This window comes from Ictalurus punctatus, chromosome 14 (genome assembly GCF_001660625.3).
Source record: "Ictalurus punctatus breed USDA103 chromosome 14, Coco_2.0, whole genome shotgun sequence".
In the NCBI taxonomy this organism is placed as follows: domain Eukaryota; kingdom Metazoa; phylum Chordata; class Actinopteri; order Siluriformes; family Ictaluridae; genus Ictalurus; species Ictalurus punctatus.
In genome coordinates this window covers 5706532-5724051 of record NC_030429.2, presented here as the reverse complement: position 1 = coordinate 5724051, position 17520 = coordinate 5706532, and the positions used below count along the sequence as shown (strand labels likewise).

The following is a 17520-nucleotide window of genomic DNA, read 5'->3' as shown; positions in this document are numbered from 1 at the left end:
TGCAGGAGGAAGGAGCGCTTCAGCCTCTCTGTCTCTCTCTCTCTCTCTCTTTCTCACTCACTCACTCACTCAGAGTGCTAGTATAATACCTTTCAGTTTCGTCTTAAAAAAAAAAAAAACCACACACACCAGAGAGAAAGAAATCCATTATCGACCGGGTTCCGTCATCTCACCGATCACATTTGGTAGAAGATTTCACCCTTTGCCTGGTGTTGGTCGGCGCTCAGAATCGACAAGGAGAGTTTTATATATTAAAAAGGAAAGAAATCGTGAAGAAATAACCCGAGTGCGCGTTTCTCACTGACAGCAGCAGCACAACAATGGCACTGAAGAGAATTCACAAGGTAAGACCTGAAGGAAGGAAGGAAGTGAGGCCTCCGCTTCGCACTTCGACTTTCTCATCCATCCACATTGATTTACAGCGCGTCTACATCCATGCCTCCTTCAATCACTTTGACCAAAAAATAATATTTATATAAACGTTTATTTACATGGATACCACGGCTCCGGTTTCAGACATTTCGGGGGGGGAGGCAAAAAGATCTAGCTTTGGCTAGTGTAGCTCTAACGCATCGTGCTGTAATGTTCGCTAGCTATAAGTGTCGTGTAGGTAATCATGTTATTAATAACAACAACAGTAATAATAATAATTATTATTATTATTATTAGAATCATAACTATAAGTTGTCTGAGAGACAAAATGGTGGACGCCATGTCAGTCGTTTCTACCGAGTAGAATATTCATAGCTGGATTAGATAAATAGACTGAACTAGCCGGCACGACTTGTGCGGTTTAAGCTAACGCTAGCTAGCTCGCTAATCAGCAGGCCCGCGTTTTAAAGTTGCTTACGATTATAAACCGCGACCATAGCTAGTTTTTAAAAACCTTTAACAGGTAGAACACGCGTATATGTGTGTGTGCGTATATATATGTGTATATATAATAGGATAATTTATGTTGCTAGGAGATGGCTGAGGGACTGAGCTAGCTAGCTAGCTAGCTAGGTGGCTATTTTTTTCTTGCTAATGAAGCAGTAATGTTAGCGACTAGGCGGCTAGTTAAAAAGGCGTCAGCGCGAACTACTACTACTGATTCACAGTCGGTTCCTGACTCGGTTCAAACCCGACATACTGAGTCCTTTTTAAATAAACGAATAAAATTGTTATCTCGGGTTATATCAAGGAGCGCGGTGCGACTAAGATTTGGCCCCCTTTCGCTAAGTCACACTTGTAATGTTCATGCTAACGTCCGAGTTTTCTGCGACGCGTCGCTCATGAAGCTTACTCACATCCTAAATATTCAACTTCACACCCCGAATTGAACTCGTTACTCACATTTTAACCCCATAACTTCACCTCTCTGTCTTTCTGCATCTCGGTAACTTTACACCTCTGTTTACCCTGTTTCTCGGTACCCGAGCCTGTATTTTATTTTTACATTACACCCATGGAGTTTTGCTATTTAGGTAAGCTTTTTGTTCAGTTTCATTAGGCGTGTGAAAGGAAAGAAAAACTAAAAACAAATGGTTATTCCTTCGTTTAGGTTTCTATCTCTGAGGTTTTTAACTTGTCTGAGTATCTTGTCAGGTTTAGAAACACGACTATAGTGAGTTCTTGGTGTTCAGTTTGGCTCTATCATTTTGACTTGGATATCGATACTGTGTGTGTTTACTGTAATTAATACCTGATAAGAAAACTGCTAAAGTCTACTAATGAACATCTTTTACACCTCTTTTTGAAATGGAAAACTAATAATTCACAGGGCTCACCGAGGACAGATTTATTTTACGAACAAACTATTCGAATATCAAGTGAGTTTGTCATGTTTTCGCTGTTTATTGAATCCATCCAGCTTTATTATTATTCCAGAATTTTCCACTCTCAAGCTTTGAAGTGTTCACCCAAGTCTTCACCCAAATATCACGGTTTGTTAACGCATCGTCGTATTAACGCACGCCGGCGAAGAGAAATGAAAAGGTAAAATCTGCAATTCACTCATTTCTTAAGCCGTAGGATTTTGGCCAGGATTTGGTCGTGTGAGATGCGTGTTGAGAATCCTAAAAGATTCCTATAATCCTAGTCTTCGATCGCTAGTTTGACATGTTCCCCCGATCAGATTTTCCCTCTGAGTAAATTCTGGCCGTGTCAGAAGATTTGAGGCACAGTCCTGTCGCGTGGCTTGTCCTACTCTGTACGTGCGCTTTTCGCGTCTCGGCTGTCGTACAGTCGGACGTGACGTTAATGAGGGCTGAGATCCTATAGCGTGACAGCAGGGATCACGTTCGTACAGTCTAACAAGCAACAGTCGCAAAGGACTGTTAAAAATCGCAAAGTGTGCACCCGGCTTTAGCGAGAGGGTTTTGAGGACGTCTTCATAAGTTCTCTAAACTGTCAGTGTTTCTAACTGAGCACTTACTGAGTTGAAGTCCTCCTGGGAAGTTTTTACGAGTTGGGAAGTCATAATTACGACGTCAGGTGCGTTCGGGTCATTTTGGTCGGAGCAAGACGGCGGTGTACCTGTGCTTAATCAGCTATAAAAAAATTAATATACAGCAAGGATTTTTAACTCCTAGAAAATGAAGAGCAAAAAAGGTGTGTTGCGTTTTTTTTTAATGTTTTAAATCGATTTGCGAAGCCAGCGTGTACTTTATCGTTGCGTATTGTATCGTAGTTGTACGGTGCTGTCGGGTTTTGTGCGGGTGGTTAGCTTGTTTTATTGTAACTGCAAAAAAGTTTCCGAGACGAGTAAACCTTCAGTTTCACCTAACTTGCCGTCAACTACAGATGTTGTGTCCATCCATCGCGGCATGTTTTCTTACTGACACGCCCCCAACTCAAACTCGTAATTACGACTCTGTAGCGGCATTCACGTGTGTTCGACTCGTAAAATCCGATCTTTCCGATATAACTCGAACGCACCAAGAGGTCAAGAGGAAAAGTTTCATGTTTGGTAGCTGGTGTGTGCTGGGCTGTAAATAATACTCCTTTCTGACATCAGCACGATTTGTTCCGATATGGTCACGGTGGCGCCGCTGTATAGCGAGCTAGTAGCCGAAGACATCCGCAGTGCCGCGTTTGATGGTCATCACGTGTGATAAAGTCAGGAACGTTTTCGGAGGTAACGGTATAGTGTTTAGAGGAGCAACAGATCACACAGCCAAAGGGTTTTCAGTGGTGCTGCTTCCCCTGTATGAAGAGGAAGAGGAGGTTATGAAATCCTGCCTACTTTTTAATTTTTTTTTCAGATGACCAAAAAGTTACAAGAAGCACTGGAGTAAAGAATCTGCGCAAGAAAAAATGTGACCGTAATAGATGTAAATACATTTTATTCAGTGTTTTGAAAAGGTCGCTGGTGAAGTAAGAGTCCAGTCCTACGCCGTGACACCTTAACATCCGTAACTGATCCTTTATCCTGCATTTATATCGCCAGTTCTTCTTTTTTTAGCTTTTGGTCTGTGTCTTTCAGTTTCTTTTTGGTTCATAATAATGGAAATACAACCTGTAGTTAAATACCGTCAATTGTTGCCGTTCAGGTTTGCCCGATATCAGCGTATTGACACTCGGTACCTGTATTAGGTGCATTACGGTAACGCCGGATACGAAAACCCATACTGTGGTCAAGAATGTAAAGGTTATTACCGTGTAGACGAAACGGTTCTGAAAGTTTTTACACCCAGGGACACGTTTAACTGCAAAAATGTCACCAACCGCTTCAGTACATAATATATAATAATTGTTGTTAATAATAACTTATTATTATTATTATTATTATTATTATTTATAGATCTAGTGTTTTTATTCTTGACCCTTCCACCGACAGAACACACTTTTTTTATACGTGTTCACAAACTTCAAGCTGAAGTTATTTGGAGGCTGACTTGTTTGAGTTATCGAGGTTTAGATGAAACACATTTCAGGTGATGGGTCACTCTCAGTCTAATAACGGAGTGAAGTAAACACTTTGTGTTACGTGAATTCGTTGGTAAAAGTCTGTCGTTCTCAGCAGCTCGTTCTACTGTTACAGTCAACCTCATACACTTTTTTTTTTTTCTTCCACTCGTTTGTAATCAACAATTCAAACTCAGGCCTAAAGAAACTAGTTATTTGACTCTCCTTCATGTTAGAACGTAATAATTAATATAGTTAAGCGCCGAACACTTTAATCGACATCAATTTGTTTAGTGACGTTGCAGCTACTTCGAGCTTAAACTCCCGATCAGTTTTAATCAACGTGTTATCAAGTTTGTTTAGAGGTAGCGGTTTCGCTCAACGAGGCGCCTTTGAGACTCGGCTCGTGAGAATCGAGTTCGCATACTCACTTTGACTCGGCTCTAGGTGTCATGGAACGTTGGTGCCATGTTAGCAGGTTTAGTTAAAGACTTTAAATTGCTTGCACGTTAAACACACAGAGTTTAACTTTATCGGTGTTGAGATTTTGATGGTTTAGCTCGGGCAACACTTTTAGGACAAAAACTCTGTATCGATGCCTCGTGGCACCGTCTTTATAGGTAGGGCTGAGGGGGCTTTCACACCTGCCTTGCTTAGTTTGACACGTGAACTAGGGGTGGGTGATGACACAAATACCACATCACTGTGTTTCAGGACGTTTCTACGGTACGTATGAACCACGATTTATTATAAGATTCAAACAGTAGAAAACTGTTCATATCAGAAACTTGTTACTACAAGGAAAGACATAAAGAGATCACGACGCTCACGGTATGTGATCAACTATCATGAAATTGTTGTTCTGCGTATCTGCCCAGCATTTTATATAAATATTTCTCTAACTCGACTTTAACGTCCCGGTGAAACGTGCAGCATTATTCAATGTGTTGACGTAATTTCCATTGAAGTAGGAAGTCAGGGCAGGACATATCGAGTGACCCCTCCCTCTTTTCGTATGGACAATAGCGTTTATCTTGCCTCACAGCCCGGGTTAAGCCGAACTTGACAGTTTGTACCATGGAAAAATGCCTTTCACGAAGCCGTGACCTGGCTTCGTAAATACCTTCGTAAATACTTCGTAAATCCGTAAATACCTTCTTTAAAGCGAATAAATTGAAGCCGTTTCCTTCTGAACCAACGGAATAAAACGCTCTCTTTCAAACCGCTCGCGCTCGATACGTTTTTTTAACTTCAGTAAGGTCATTTTTGTAATGCCGGGGACGGGACACTTCAGATTCTAGAGAGCGTTTGATTTGGACTGAAAATCTGATGAAGCTGAAGTGCAGAATGATGTCATCAAAATTGTTGCTCCGTATCTGTGGGGGAGAGAGAGTGTGTAAAGTGTGAATGTGTATATCTTCTTAACGAGAATTTAGTCGTAGTTTTGGATATTTTTATCTAACATATATAACCTTAAGGCTGGCATTCATACTGAAAGCTACAAAACTTAAATTTTGTTTTTTTATTTTTGTAGACATTAAACCAAATGACTTCTGATAAGAATAAACAACATTCTCCAGCTTACATTAAACCCTTTTTTTTTTTTTTTTTTTTTTTTAAGATCCAATGCAAGTTGTTATTTTTTGAACAACAAACTGTCTTCCAATCAGTTTGTAGTTGTTGTTTCAAAAAAAAAAAAAATTTAGAGAAGGATATCACAGCACCTTTAATATCTCAAAAAATGTGGATAATTTCTAACAGTTTGAATATATGGTCACGTTGCCCCGCCCTGACGTGACTCCTCACCCATACAAGGTACTGAGAGCGCAGTTTCACTACAGTTCACCTCGAAATCACGTGAAGGTGACTAGTTTCATTTTCACTTTTCGTCTTTTATCTTTTTCTAACTTGAAGCGGACTGAGGATTCTGTCGATTCCTGATACACAACTTCCACCTTAATCCAGAAAACACACTTGGGCTTTTTCTCCTTTGCAGTATTTAAAAAAAAAAAAAAAAAGATGTAAATTTGTGTTTCTATAGACGTTATACATCACCAAGGTTTATAAAAAAAATAATAATAAAATAAAACGTTTTTGGTTATTATATACGTGTGTGAATTTTTTTTAAGCTTTTTTATTTTATATTTTTACTACTCGAGCAAAATGTCAGATTCTTATTGATACGATTTTAAGTTTAAAGTGAACATGTCTATCGTTAGTGTGATGTATTACACCAACTCTAAGACAGTTAGAGGATTAGATGAGAATTTTATTACTACTAACTTTTGTATTAATGTATATTCATGGTAACTCTGTGCAGGCTTTTTTTCATATTGTATCTTTGCTGTATCTATAAAGTGTGTGTGTGTGTGTGTTGAAGGAGCTGCACGATTTGGGCCGTGACCCCCCTGCCCAGTGCTCAGCAGGACCAGTAGGGGATGACAGTAAGTACCAGTCAATTAACTTAATAAAGCTTATCCGAGGTGAATGTGAGTGAACTGTGCTGGTAGTAAATGTATGTATTTATTTATTTTAGTGTGTGTGTGTGATATGATTAGAGTTTGTTTGTGGAAATCCATCCTCGTTTTGTTAAGACTTGGCACATGCGCACTGCTGCTCTGCCACCCTTCAAACCTGTTGTTGCTAGTCCGTGCTCTACACCGCGGTATATTCATCGGCAGTCCGTCAGCGCGTCTCTTCATAGCGGTCTCTGATCTCGGCTTTTCATCAGTCAAGTGTAAGGTTTCATTCAGCTCTGCTCCTGTGTATCTACGTCTTGAACATCCTGTGCACTTTAACTCTTGATTATATGACGTAAAGCACTTGTTTAAAACTTAAAACAAGTAAAGCTTTGAGTTTTCCAAGCATCACTTTAGACTCTCTGATGTGATACTAGGTGCTGTGGTGTTATTTGGCGTCGGGTTAGCGGAGGGGAAAATGAGCTTTCTTCAAAGAAACTTAAAGGTGCAATAGTCGAGGTACTTGTACTCGAGTAACCTGAAAGATATGTAAAGCATGATTAAAAATAATGGGTTAACCATCGAATGTGCCTCCAGTCATTTATTGTACGAAAAATCAGCTTGACAGGCCACTGTAGGTCCTGTGGGCGGAGCTTCAGGATCATAGGTGTGAATAGGAGGTGGAATCGAGGGGGGGATGATTTGAACCCATTCATGCATAATTTATTTATTTGTCTGTTTGTTTAAACATCTACATTCTTTATATATTACTTAAAAAAAAAAAAAAAAAGACATGCAGTTTTAAGAAATTTAGTTTGAATTAAAATGTAAATGGGTTGTTCATGTGAGATACCATGAGGAAAAATGGATAAAACATTATACCTGAAATTAAAAACGCCTAAAAAAAATCCTTGTGTTTACAGAAATATAGAAAATATTTAACAATATTCTTGCTGAACAAAAGTTTAGCACTGTTGCATGATCTGTAGCTGATCAATATAACTTCAATAAATAAATATTTAATAAGCAAACAGAGTATATTCTCTCTCCCCACAACACTTATGTTTAAAATTTTGTATCAAAACCTTGCATGGATATACCAGACATGCTGCATTAAGAACAACAAATGATCAAGAGAGAAGCCGAAATCAGAATAATGATTTATGATGAATTGTAGTTATGGCGTCTAATTATTTGGAGGTGATTTTACAACTGATATGTCCTTAAGTGTGGACACACATCACTCATAATGCACCTTTTAAGAATTGATTATTAAATACCCAATTCTCAGCAGACTAAACAAAACGTCTGGAGGTTGTGTTCACGGTCAAAAAGAGGCAGGTAGGAAGACGACATTTGCAGCAAGAGGTCAAACCAGCACCTTTGTTGTTGTGTGTTTCTTTTTTTTCTTTTCTTTTTCAAACCCTGACCTTTGGGGACGCTTTGGGTTTTATGAGATCGGTGGTTAAAAAGAGCGGTTGGCGAGACTTGTTGTAATGAGATTAAACACTATAATGTATAGGAGAGATCACGGCAGGTGTCTTCCTCACGCAGTTCGGGTTAGCAGGAGGAAAAAAATAACCTGTCGTACCTGTCAAACTTGTCACTCAGGTGATGGCGTGAAAACTGATGAATCTCTTGTAGTATTTATTGGTCGGGGTTTTGTTTGCAGAAAAGCAACGCGTTCGATTGTTTTCTCGTGTACGCTATGGCGCCGAGGTACGTCACGGTGCTTCGGCGTTTCTTCACGGACACGATGCAAACACTTGTGTGAATCTAGAGTCGATTTAAAATCACGCCAGCTCGTCATAGTTCAGCGTTATGGATTCAGTCCCTTAACACGTTACGTACGTCTTATTTTCTCATTAAATGTGAAAAGGTACGACTTCGACATGAGTGCTTTATTATTTATTTATTTATTTAATAAAAAAATTTCCCTAAGGTCACAGGACCACCTTGTCTCATTTGCAAAGTTTTTGCCCAGACCGATTTTGTTAATTATGAAAGAAATTAGTTTGAATAAACCCGTCGGGTCTTTTGAATCACGTTTGAGTTCACGTGCTTGTCGATTGTGTCTTGCAGTGTTTCACTGGCAGGCCACAATAATGGGACCAGTAAGTATTTTTTTTTTTCCCCCTTCTGCTTTACATGATTCTCTTATTGCACAACCATGATTCATCGCTTTTTTATATATGTATATTTCTCTTTTTTTTTTTCTTTTCGTCTTCCTGCAGAACGACAGTCCTTATCAGGGTGGCGTGTTCTTCTTGACCATTCACTTCCCCACAGATTACCCCTTCAAACCGCCAAAGGTCAGTTTCCTTCTTTCTGAAACGTGCTGGCTTGTCTGTGTGACGTAGGAAGCTGCTGAATAGTCTCCGTGATGCCAGTATGAGGAAATGGTTTTCGGCATTGATTCAAAGGAAATGGATTTCCTCATTCAGATGAGCGTGACGTTTCGTCTGACCCTCCCTTTCAGGGAAAAACCAACATGCATGTGTCACGCCAGGCAACTTTCTTTTAACCTACATACATCATGGATTAAAAACTTTAGATTAGGATTATGGTGTATTAAGATAGATTGCGAAAGGCGCAGTGACTGAGATGTGTTTTATTCATTTACTAATCTTGTTTTTGTTTCTTTTTTTGTTTTTGTTTTTCTTCCTCTTTTGCCTTTTAGGTTGCGTTCACCACAAGAATTTACCACCCAAACATCAACAGCAATGGCAGCATCTGTCTGGATATTCTACGGTCTCAGTGGTCTCCTGCACTCACCATCTCCAAAGGTACACACACACAGGCATTAATCAGTAAATGACCAAAAAACTGATGCTGATCTGCTACTCAAATGTCTGTTCTGAAACGTTTTTACACTCTGTACACGTACAGTCACAGGTTGGCAGTTTGTTTGTTTGTTTGTTTGTTTGTTTATTTATTTATTTATTTATTTATTTACCAGTTTTAAATGTAACGCACTATTGTTAGAATTTGCGTTTTATGTTGTGAACACAGACAAGTGGAGTGATGCACACAGTGAAATGTCCCAGTGCTAACTGTCTGTATTGTCATTTTATTCCAGATGTCATTTATAGACCGAACTGATAATGATGTGTTGTGATGTTCCACCACTCTCAATCAAACAAAAAAAATCAAATGTATTTAAAGATTGTATCCACTAACCTTTGAGTGTAAACACGCCTTTTAAATGGGAATAGTCTTGGAAAAAGCTTGCCCTTGCTCAACTTGTTGAGGGAAAACTGGGATTCAAGGATGTTTCATGTACGAAATGTTTCTGTTAAAGCGTTGGTGTAAATGGTGTTTGTTTACTCGTACTGAATGGGGATTGGCATATGGGGTAAAGGTCATACCTGACACAAGGAACCATGAAGATAAAAATAAAATTAAAAGTGCTGTCTAGGCAATACCTTTTTGGAAATTCCCTGTCTGTATTACTGTAACACCTTTTTATATCAAATGAACTCTTGACCTCCAATATAGGACTAACCCTAGGTACTGAACTGACAAGATATGAAGAACTCATTGATTTCTTTAATTTAATGTTTTTTGTCTACTTTTTGATTGTGGATGTAACCTTGATAATCCCTCCCTTTGCCTGTGGTGAGACATACATAGTAACTATTTTTTCCAAATAGTTTTCAACTAGAATTTAAAGTCAAGAAATTCTTCAGAAACTAGTTAAGTAACTATTATTTGCATGGTGAAGAATATTACATGCTTTACTGATACAGTACAGGCTGTCGAAATGACTTTTGACGGTTCTAGATCATTGTGAAGTACACCAATCCAAATAAACCAGAGCACAATTTTAAGGATGCGTGTAAATGTATACATCTCAGGTTTGCTTGCTCTTTATCATTCTGTTGTTTGGTTATATTTATCTTGTTCTTGTGTTTTTGTTCCACAGTCCTGTTGTCTATCTGCTCTCTGCTGTGCGACCCCAATCCGGACGACCCCTTAGTACCCGAGATCGCCCGCATCTACAAGACTGACAGGGAAAAGTGAGTCTTTCGCTACACCACCACTTTAGAAAAGTCTAAGCCGTGCGTGCTGTACAGACCGATCTGAAACCGTAGTGAAGTAGACTTCGTTTCTGTTCCATTGTGAATGGATGTACTCTAAATATTCCGGGTTTGTGTTGATCGTGACGCTTATTAAAATCGACCTCTTTCTTGAACACGTCCTCGGTCAGTTTGCTTGTTTGCGTGTATGAAATAATTCTGTAGCTGTGACTGTTTTATGGTAATTAACAGGTAGCAATCAAAAATACTTTTCATCCTAGAATTTTTTTTTTCCTATCAAAAGAAATGAATTAACCTGGAAATTAAATTTGAGTGGTATGTCTGATACAGATATACTGATAGGTTTTTATTCCAGTGGATGTTGTCAGTATAACATGCTATGTTCTTCTGAATAAGTGCGCAGAATAATCATTTTATTTAATTATTTCATTAATTATTTAATTAATCATTTAATTAATTTAATGTGAACGCATGGGTATTTATGCAAAACAAAAAACACTTTGCGGTGTGCTGCTGTAGGTGAGTTATTACAGATGTGGTGGTAAAGTGCGGCCTGAGAGTCAGAGTTACTGTTATTGCTAGGGCTCGGCGATATGACAAAAATATCAGATCACAATCCTTGAGGGCATTTCTACGATACGGGATGTGTATCACGATATATATTTTAGCTAAGTGTCCACAAAGTAGTAATAAAATAAACAAACGTTAGTGAGTTTGACAATTTCCTTTAATGCCTACAAAACCATTAAGGTGATTAGGTTTAAAAAAAAAAAAGTCAAATCAACATCTGTTCAATAGCATTTATCACGATATTGACATTATATCGATATATCGGCCGGCCCTAGTCACCACCCCAAAGTTGATTTATTTTCCTGTAGCAGCAGTTCACGTGGTGCATCGTTCCTCTTATATCAAAGCAATGCGCAACCTCTGACTGTTACAACGTGCTGACACTGGAGACTCCTTCCGTAAAGGTTAAATAACAGCCAACTCAAAGAAAAAACCTCAGCATACATACGTTACACATTTTTAACCCATTTACAACCCACTCACCCTACAAGTCCCTGTGTAAGTCTTAGAACGAGTGCTTTAATATAAACCTGTGATTTGAATTGTGGCCAACACTACAAAAAAGTAAATAAATAAACCAACACTTTGGATCAGTCAGAAATGAGACTTCAGCATTATCGTTTGCAATTTAATAAAGAAATGCATTCTTGCTTTAAACTGTGAATTTGCATAGAGGCCATAGTCAGTCTTATAAGCTATTTATGATGAACGTACAGCGCCCTCCACTAATATTGGCACCCTTGGTAAATATGAGCAAAGAAGGCTGTGAAAATTGTCTACTGTTTAACCTTATGATCTTTTGTTCAAAAATTCACAGAAATACTCAAATATCAACTGTAAACAAAACAGTTTTATCCAAAAAAAATATATCTTCGTTAAATATAGGTGTGCAACAATTATTGGCACACCCTTGGTTTTCTCCTATAATGCCTGATGAGGTTGGAGAATACATAGTAAGGGATCTGAGTCCGTTCCTCCATACAGAATCTCTCCAGATCCTTCACATTTTGAGGTCCATGCTGGTGGACTCTCTTCTTCAGTTCACCTCACAGGTTTTCTATGGGGTTCAGGTCAGGGGACTGGGATGGCCATGGCAGAACCTTGATTTTGTGGTCAGTAAACCATTTTCGTGTTGATTTTGATGTATGTTTTGGATCAGTGTCCTGCTGGAAGATCCAACCACGGCCCATTTTAAGCTTTCTGGCAGAGGCAGTCAGGCTTTTGTTTAATATCTGATGTTTGATAGTCCATGATGCCATGTATCCTAACAAAATGTCCAGGTCCTCTGGCAGGAAAAACAGATCCAAAACATTAAAGAGCCACCACCATATTTAACCGTGGCCATGAGGTACTTTTCCATATGGCTACCTCTCTGTGTGCACCAAAACCACCTCTGGTGTTCATTACCAAAAAGCTCTATTTTGGTTTCATCTGACCATAGAACCCGATCCCATTTGAAGTTCCAGTAGTGTCTGACAAACTGAAGATGCTTGAGATTGTTTTTGAATGAGTAGAGGCTTTTTTCTTGAAACCCTTCCAAACAACTTGTTTTGATGTACGTGACTTCAGATTGTAGTTTTGGAGATTTTTTTGGCCACACGAACCGTCCTCTTCACACTGCGTTGAGACAGTATAGACGCATGTCCTCTTCCAGGTTGATTCATAACATTTCCAGTTGACTGTTACTTCTTAATTATTACCCTGATGGTGGAAATGGGCATTTTCAATGCTTGTGCTATTTTCTTAGACACTTCCTTTGTTGTGAAGCTGAAACCTTTTGCCGCACATCACAGCTATATTCCTTGGTCTAATCCATTGTTATGAATGACTCAGGGAATTTGTCCAACATTTTTGATAAACCTGTTTTGTTTGCAATTGTTTGATATCCATGAGGGTATTTTTTGTGATTTTTTTTTTTTTTTTTTAACAAAAGATCAGAAGGTTAAAAAATAAAGACAGTTTTTCGCAGCCTTCTTTGCTCATATTTACCAAGGGTGTCAGTATTGGTAGAGGGCACTGTGTGCGCGCGCATGTACAGTACTATGCAAAAGTTTTAGGAACATGCAATGAAGTGATGTAAAACAAAGATGCCTTCAAAATAACGAAAGTAAATGTTTTTTATTTATATATATATATATATATATATATATATATATATATATATATATATATATATATATATATATATATATATATATATATATATATATATATTATAATATAGAGAGAGAGAGATGAAAGTCAATATTTGGTGTGACAAAAAGAGAGTTGTCTCTGGTGCAATTAGTGCAGTTTTATAAGGAAATAAACGGGTAGGTTTTATTGAGCAGCCACAGTTCTTTTGGAGACTTTGACTATTATGTGTGCTTCTCATTTTTGCCGCAGAACCCAGTAGCCATGTGTCTTTCTATATATTTATTTTTTTAATTTGTTTAAAAAATTTATTTATTTATTTTTGGGGGGGGCACTGAAAAGTGTCTCTTATGTAATACGTTGCTTCTTTAATGATGTACATTTTTCTGTAACATTTAATTTTGTACTAGAAAACTAATGTTTGGGAATCTAAAATTTTTTTGAACTGCCTCGATAATGAAGTCATTAACAATAAAAATCTTAACCAAGTTTGTACTAAAAAAAATAGGTCTGCAACTAACCATTATTTTCATAATCAGTTAATTGGCCGAATTTTTTTTTCTTCTTTCTTTTTTTTTTTTTTTTTTTTTTTTTTTTAAATAAAAGCTGTGTTTGTACGTCATTCTGCCCCAGAAAAAAGGTTAAAAGAAATTATTGAAAGCCCAATACTGCCATGAAATTCATGTCCATGATAAGAGTATGTAAACTTCTGGCCGCAACTGTTTATATATATATATATATATATATATATATATATATATATATATATATATATATATATATATATATATATATATATATATATATATTATTTATTTATTTATTTATATATATATATTATTTATTTATTTATTTATTTATTTATTTATATATATATATTATTTATTTATTTATTTATTTATTTATTTATTTATTTATTTAAAATATATTGTGTGTATATATACCCACAATCAAAATTATTCAACCCCCATTGCAAGTCAGGTTTATTGTCAGTATTTACAGACTTTCAGTTGTTTGCGATGAACAAATTACACGAAAGCAACTGAAATAGTTCAACACAACGAATGCTTCAAGTGGTTTCAGCAAATTCATCTGAGAATACAACTTATGATTTCTCTAGTCTCAAAATTATTCAACCCCCTGAATGGAATCCCTCACAACAGCACAAATGTGCTAAACAGGTGTTCTGTCAATCACACCTGATGCAAGTAATCACAGACTTCATTAGTTGCACCAGGTGTGCTTGAGCTAGAACACATGAAATACCTGAACTGGTTAGGTGAAGAAATACATGAAATACCTGAACTGGTTAGGTGAAGAAATGCATGAAATATCTGAACTTATTGGGGAAGAAAATACGTGAAATACCTGGACGGGGCAGAAAAAGGAAGCCGTCAATGGTTGCAACCAGATTTGTAAGAAGGCAGGTTGTGAAAAACCCTCGAGTGACTGCAAAAGACCTGCAGCAAGACTTGGTGTAACAGGCACTGAGGTTTCAGTGAGCACAGTAAGGCGCGTACTAAACGCAGAAGGTTTCCATGCCACCACTACTGACCCAAAAGCACAAGAAAAGTCAACTCAAAATCATATAAATAAGACACAGAAGTTTTGGGATTCTGTTCTGTGGAACTTTTCAGCACAATGGATCAGCGGTATGTCTGGTGGAAGAATGAAGAGAGAGCACACTGTCCACAGTCGAGCATGGTGGTGGCTCGGTGATGCTCTGGGGCTGCTTTGCATCCTGTGGCACTGGAAACCTGCAGCGTGTGGAAGGCAAGATGGATTCACTGAAGTATCAGGAAATCCTAGGAGAAAACATCACGCCGTCTCTGAGGAAGCTGAAGCTTGGGCGTCATTGGACCTTCCAACAGGACAATGATCCCAAGCATTCCTCAAATTCCACCAAGGCTTGGTTGCAGAAGTAGTCCTGGAAGAGTCTACAGGGTCATCAGTCACCTGACTTGAACATAGAAGATCTCTGGTGGAATTTAATGAAGGCGGTTGCAGCACGCAAACCCAAGAATATTATTGAACTTGAGGACATTGCTCATGAGGAATGGGATAAGATTCCTCAGGAACGCTGCCAGAAGCTCTGCATCTCATTTGGAGCAGGTCATAACAGCAAGAGGGTGTCTACTAAGTACTAAAAATGCTGGCCATGAAGGATTTGAATAATTTTGAGACTGGAGAAATCATTATAAGTTGCATTTGGGGAAACCATTGCAAACAGCTAAAAATTTGCAGTGAGGGCTGAATGATTTTGATTGTGTGTAATATTGTATTTATTTATTTATTTAAAGCACTAGCACATCTCACATGTAAGCAGTGTCCTTGTCTCAATAATTTACAGCAGTTTCTGCAGAAATTTGTGTGCTGTGACCAATGTTCCAGTTATTGCACGTAATCCATCACAGTCGCACTCTTTTTGTGGGGACAAGGCTTTTGGTGCAATAAACAGCGCTTGCACTTAAATAAATTTGATAAATGTGCCCATTTGTGTTGGTTATTAGGGCGATGGCTGAGAAACACAGCATACTTACATGCCAGTATAATTATACACAGCTTCTCTGTGATCGATTAGTCGAGTAGTCAGACGTCCAATCGACTGGCTGACTTCAAAAAAATATATATATATATATTTTATCCCAAGGGCAGGTTTAATTGGATAAATTACTCATCATGGTGGAATTTAATCGTGTGCGAGTACAAATAGATAAAGATGTGCCTGCACAGGACAGTGACCGATATGCATCAGTGTATGTGTCTAGGCAAAACCTTGAGTCTGATATTTCCTGTGCAGACCGAGATCGTAAGACCTGAACACCGCCGTAAGAGAAGCGCTCTGCCAGCAGTACAGGGACTCACTGTCCAAGATTTATCACACACTCACCTGGTGTTTGTCGAGCAGATCATTCTTATCTGCTCTTTAACTTTCACTTTTTATGCCGTGCGCTTTTTTTTTTTTGCTTTTTTTTTTTTCTTCTTCTTCGATAACTAGAAAAGAGAACCCAGCTGCTTGTGAAATGGCTGGCACATGACGCTTGTTCTGTAGTTTAAAACACCTCTGAAATGTATGAAGCAGTGGTGACAGTCATGAGGAAATGAGGAATTTGTGGTTTTGATTTTTAATGCTCGTTTTGTTTTCTGCTCTCTTTTTCAGGTACAACAGAATAGCTCGGGAATGGACACAAAAGTATGCAATGTAGTTTTGGAGGTCTAATCATGGTGGGAAACAAACAAAAAAAAAAATTTACACCTCTCCATCTTAAAGTTAGGGGAGATTTGAAAGTTTAAGAGATAAAAAAAAAAAAAAAAAAAAAGATAAAAAAATAAATAAATTTAAAAAATTATGAAAAAAACCTCCCCCCAGATCTTGTTGGTTTCCATTGGCGTGCTTTCTTTAAGCCACACTTCCCCTCACCAGAGCACCTGCCCTATTCCCCTCCCTCTACCCCTCAATCCACTCCACCCCACCTCATAGCCATGGTGTAAATACTTTCAGTCCAACTCCAGCTTATTCGTCCTCAACTGTCCCACCACCATCACCTTCCTGAACACCTTGCGCTCGGCATCTCTGCTTTAGCGTCTCTGTTGCTGTGGTGACTTGCCTGCTGCTTAGGGTCAGCCAGATTCAATTTTTTTGCGGTTGAAAAAAGTTCCACGGCTTGAGGGGAAAAAAAGAAAAAGAAAAAAAAAAAACATTCCTTGTTTTTAAACACTGGGGAGGGAGGGCCATTCTCATTTACATTTTGTGATGTAGTGAAGATTCACTTCCCCACCCCCATTTATTTCTATTTCCTGGGTTTCAAACTGTATATTGGATCAGGAAAAGGATTTCTTTTTTTGGTGTTTGTTTTGTGTTTCCATTTGGCAGAGGAGGGAGGGGTGTATGCTGGCTATCTTTTTGTATAAAATCTATAAGGAGTTCTTGTAGAATCATAGCAGGTTATTAATGAAACAATGTCCAATCTTTTGGGTCCTCTCTTGTGAATCATTCTAAAGGACATGAATACTATGAATATATTTTATTTTTTATTTTTCTTTTTTTTTTTTTCTTTTTTTTCTTTTTTTTTTTCTTCTCCATTTGCCATAACCAAGACTGTCTCTACCCCTTCCCTTAGCCACGAGCAACTTCACATGCATTCACACTTCTGGAGGATTTTGGACCGGTTATTTAAAAAAAAAAAAAAAAAAAAAAAAAGTCTTAGATAAGCACGTGTTTAGGATCCCCCCCCCTCCCCCGACCTCCAACCCCCAAACCCCACCACCACTCCCTTGTAACTTAGCTCCATTTTTAGCTCAATTATTTCCCCTCTTGCTCTTGATGAATTAGATGCTAACATGGCTGAGACAGACTTGATTGGGTACCCGGGTGAGAGGACACAAACTCCTCACAGACAAACTTCTGTATATTTAATTTCCTGAAAGGC

General features: G+C 38.1%; 1 protein-coding gene across 1 annotated transcript; it reads left to right on the top strand.

The window, feature by feature from the left end:
- On the top strand, positions 1–16410 carry ube2d2 (ubiquitin-conjugating enzyme E2D 2 (UBC4/5 homolog, yeast)). The gene is given in 7 exon segments (NM_001200606.1): positions 1–344; positions 6269–6332; positions 8430–8461; positions 8582–8659; positions 9028–9133; positions 10273–10366; positions 16251–16410. Coding segments are annotated over 7 exon segments (444 nt in total). The 5' UTR covers positions 1–320; the 3' UTR covers positions 16297–16410.
- Positions 16411–17520: the final 1110 nt, after the last annotated feature.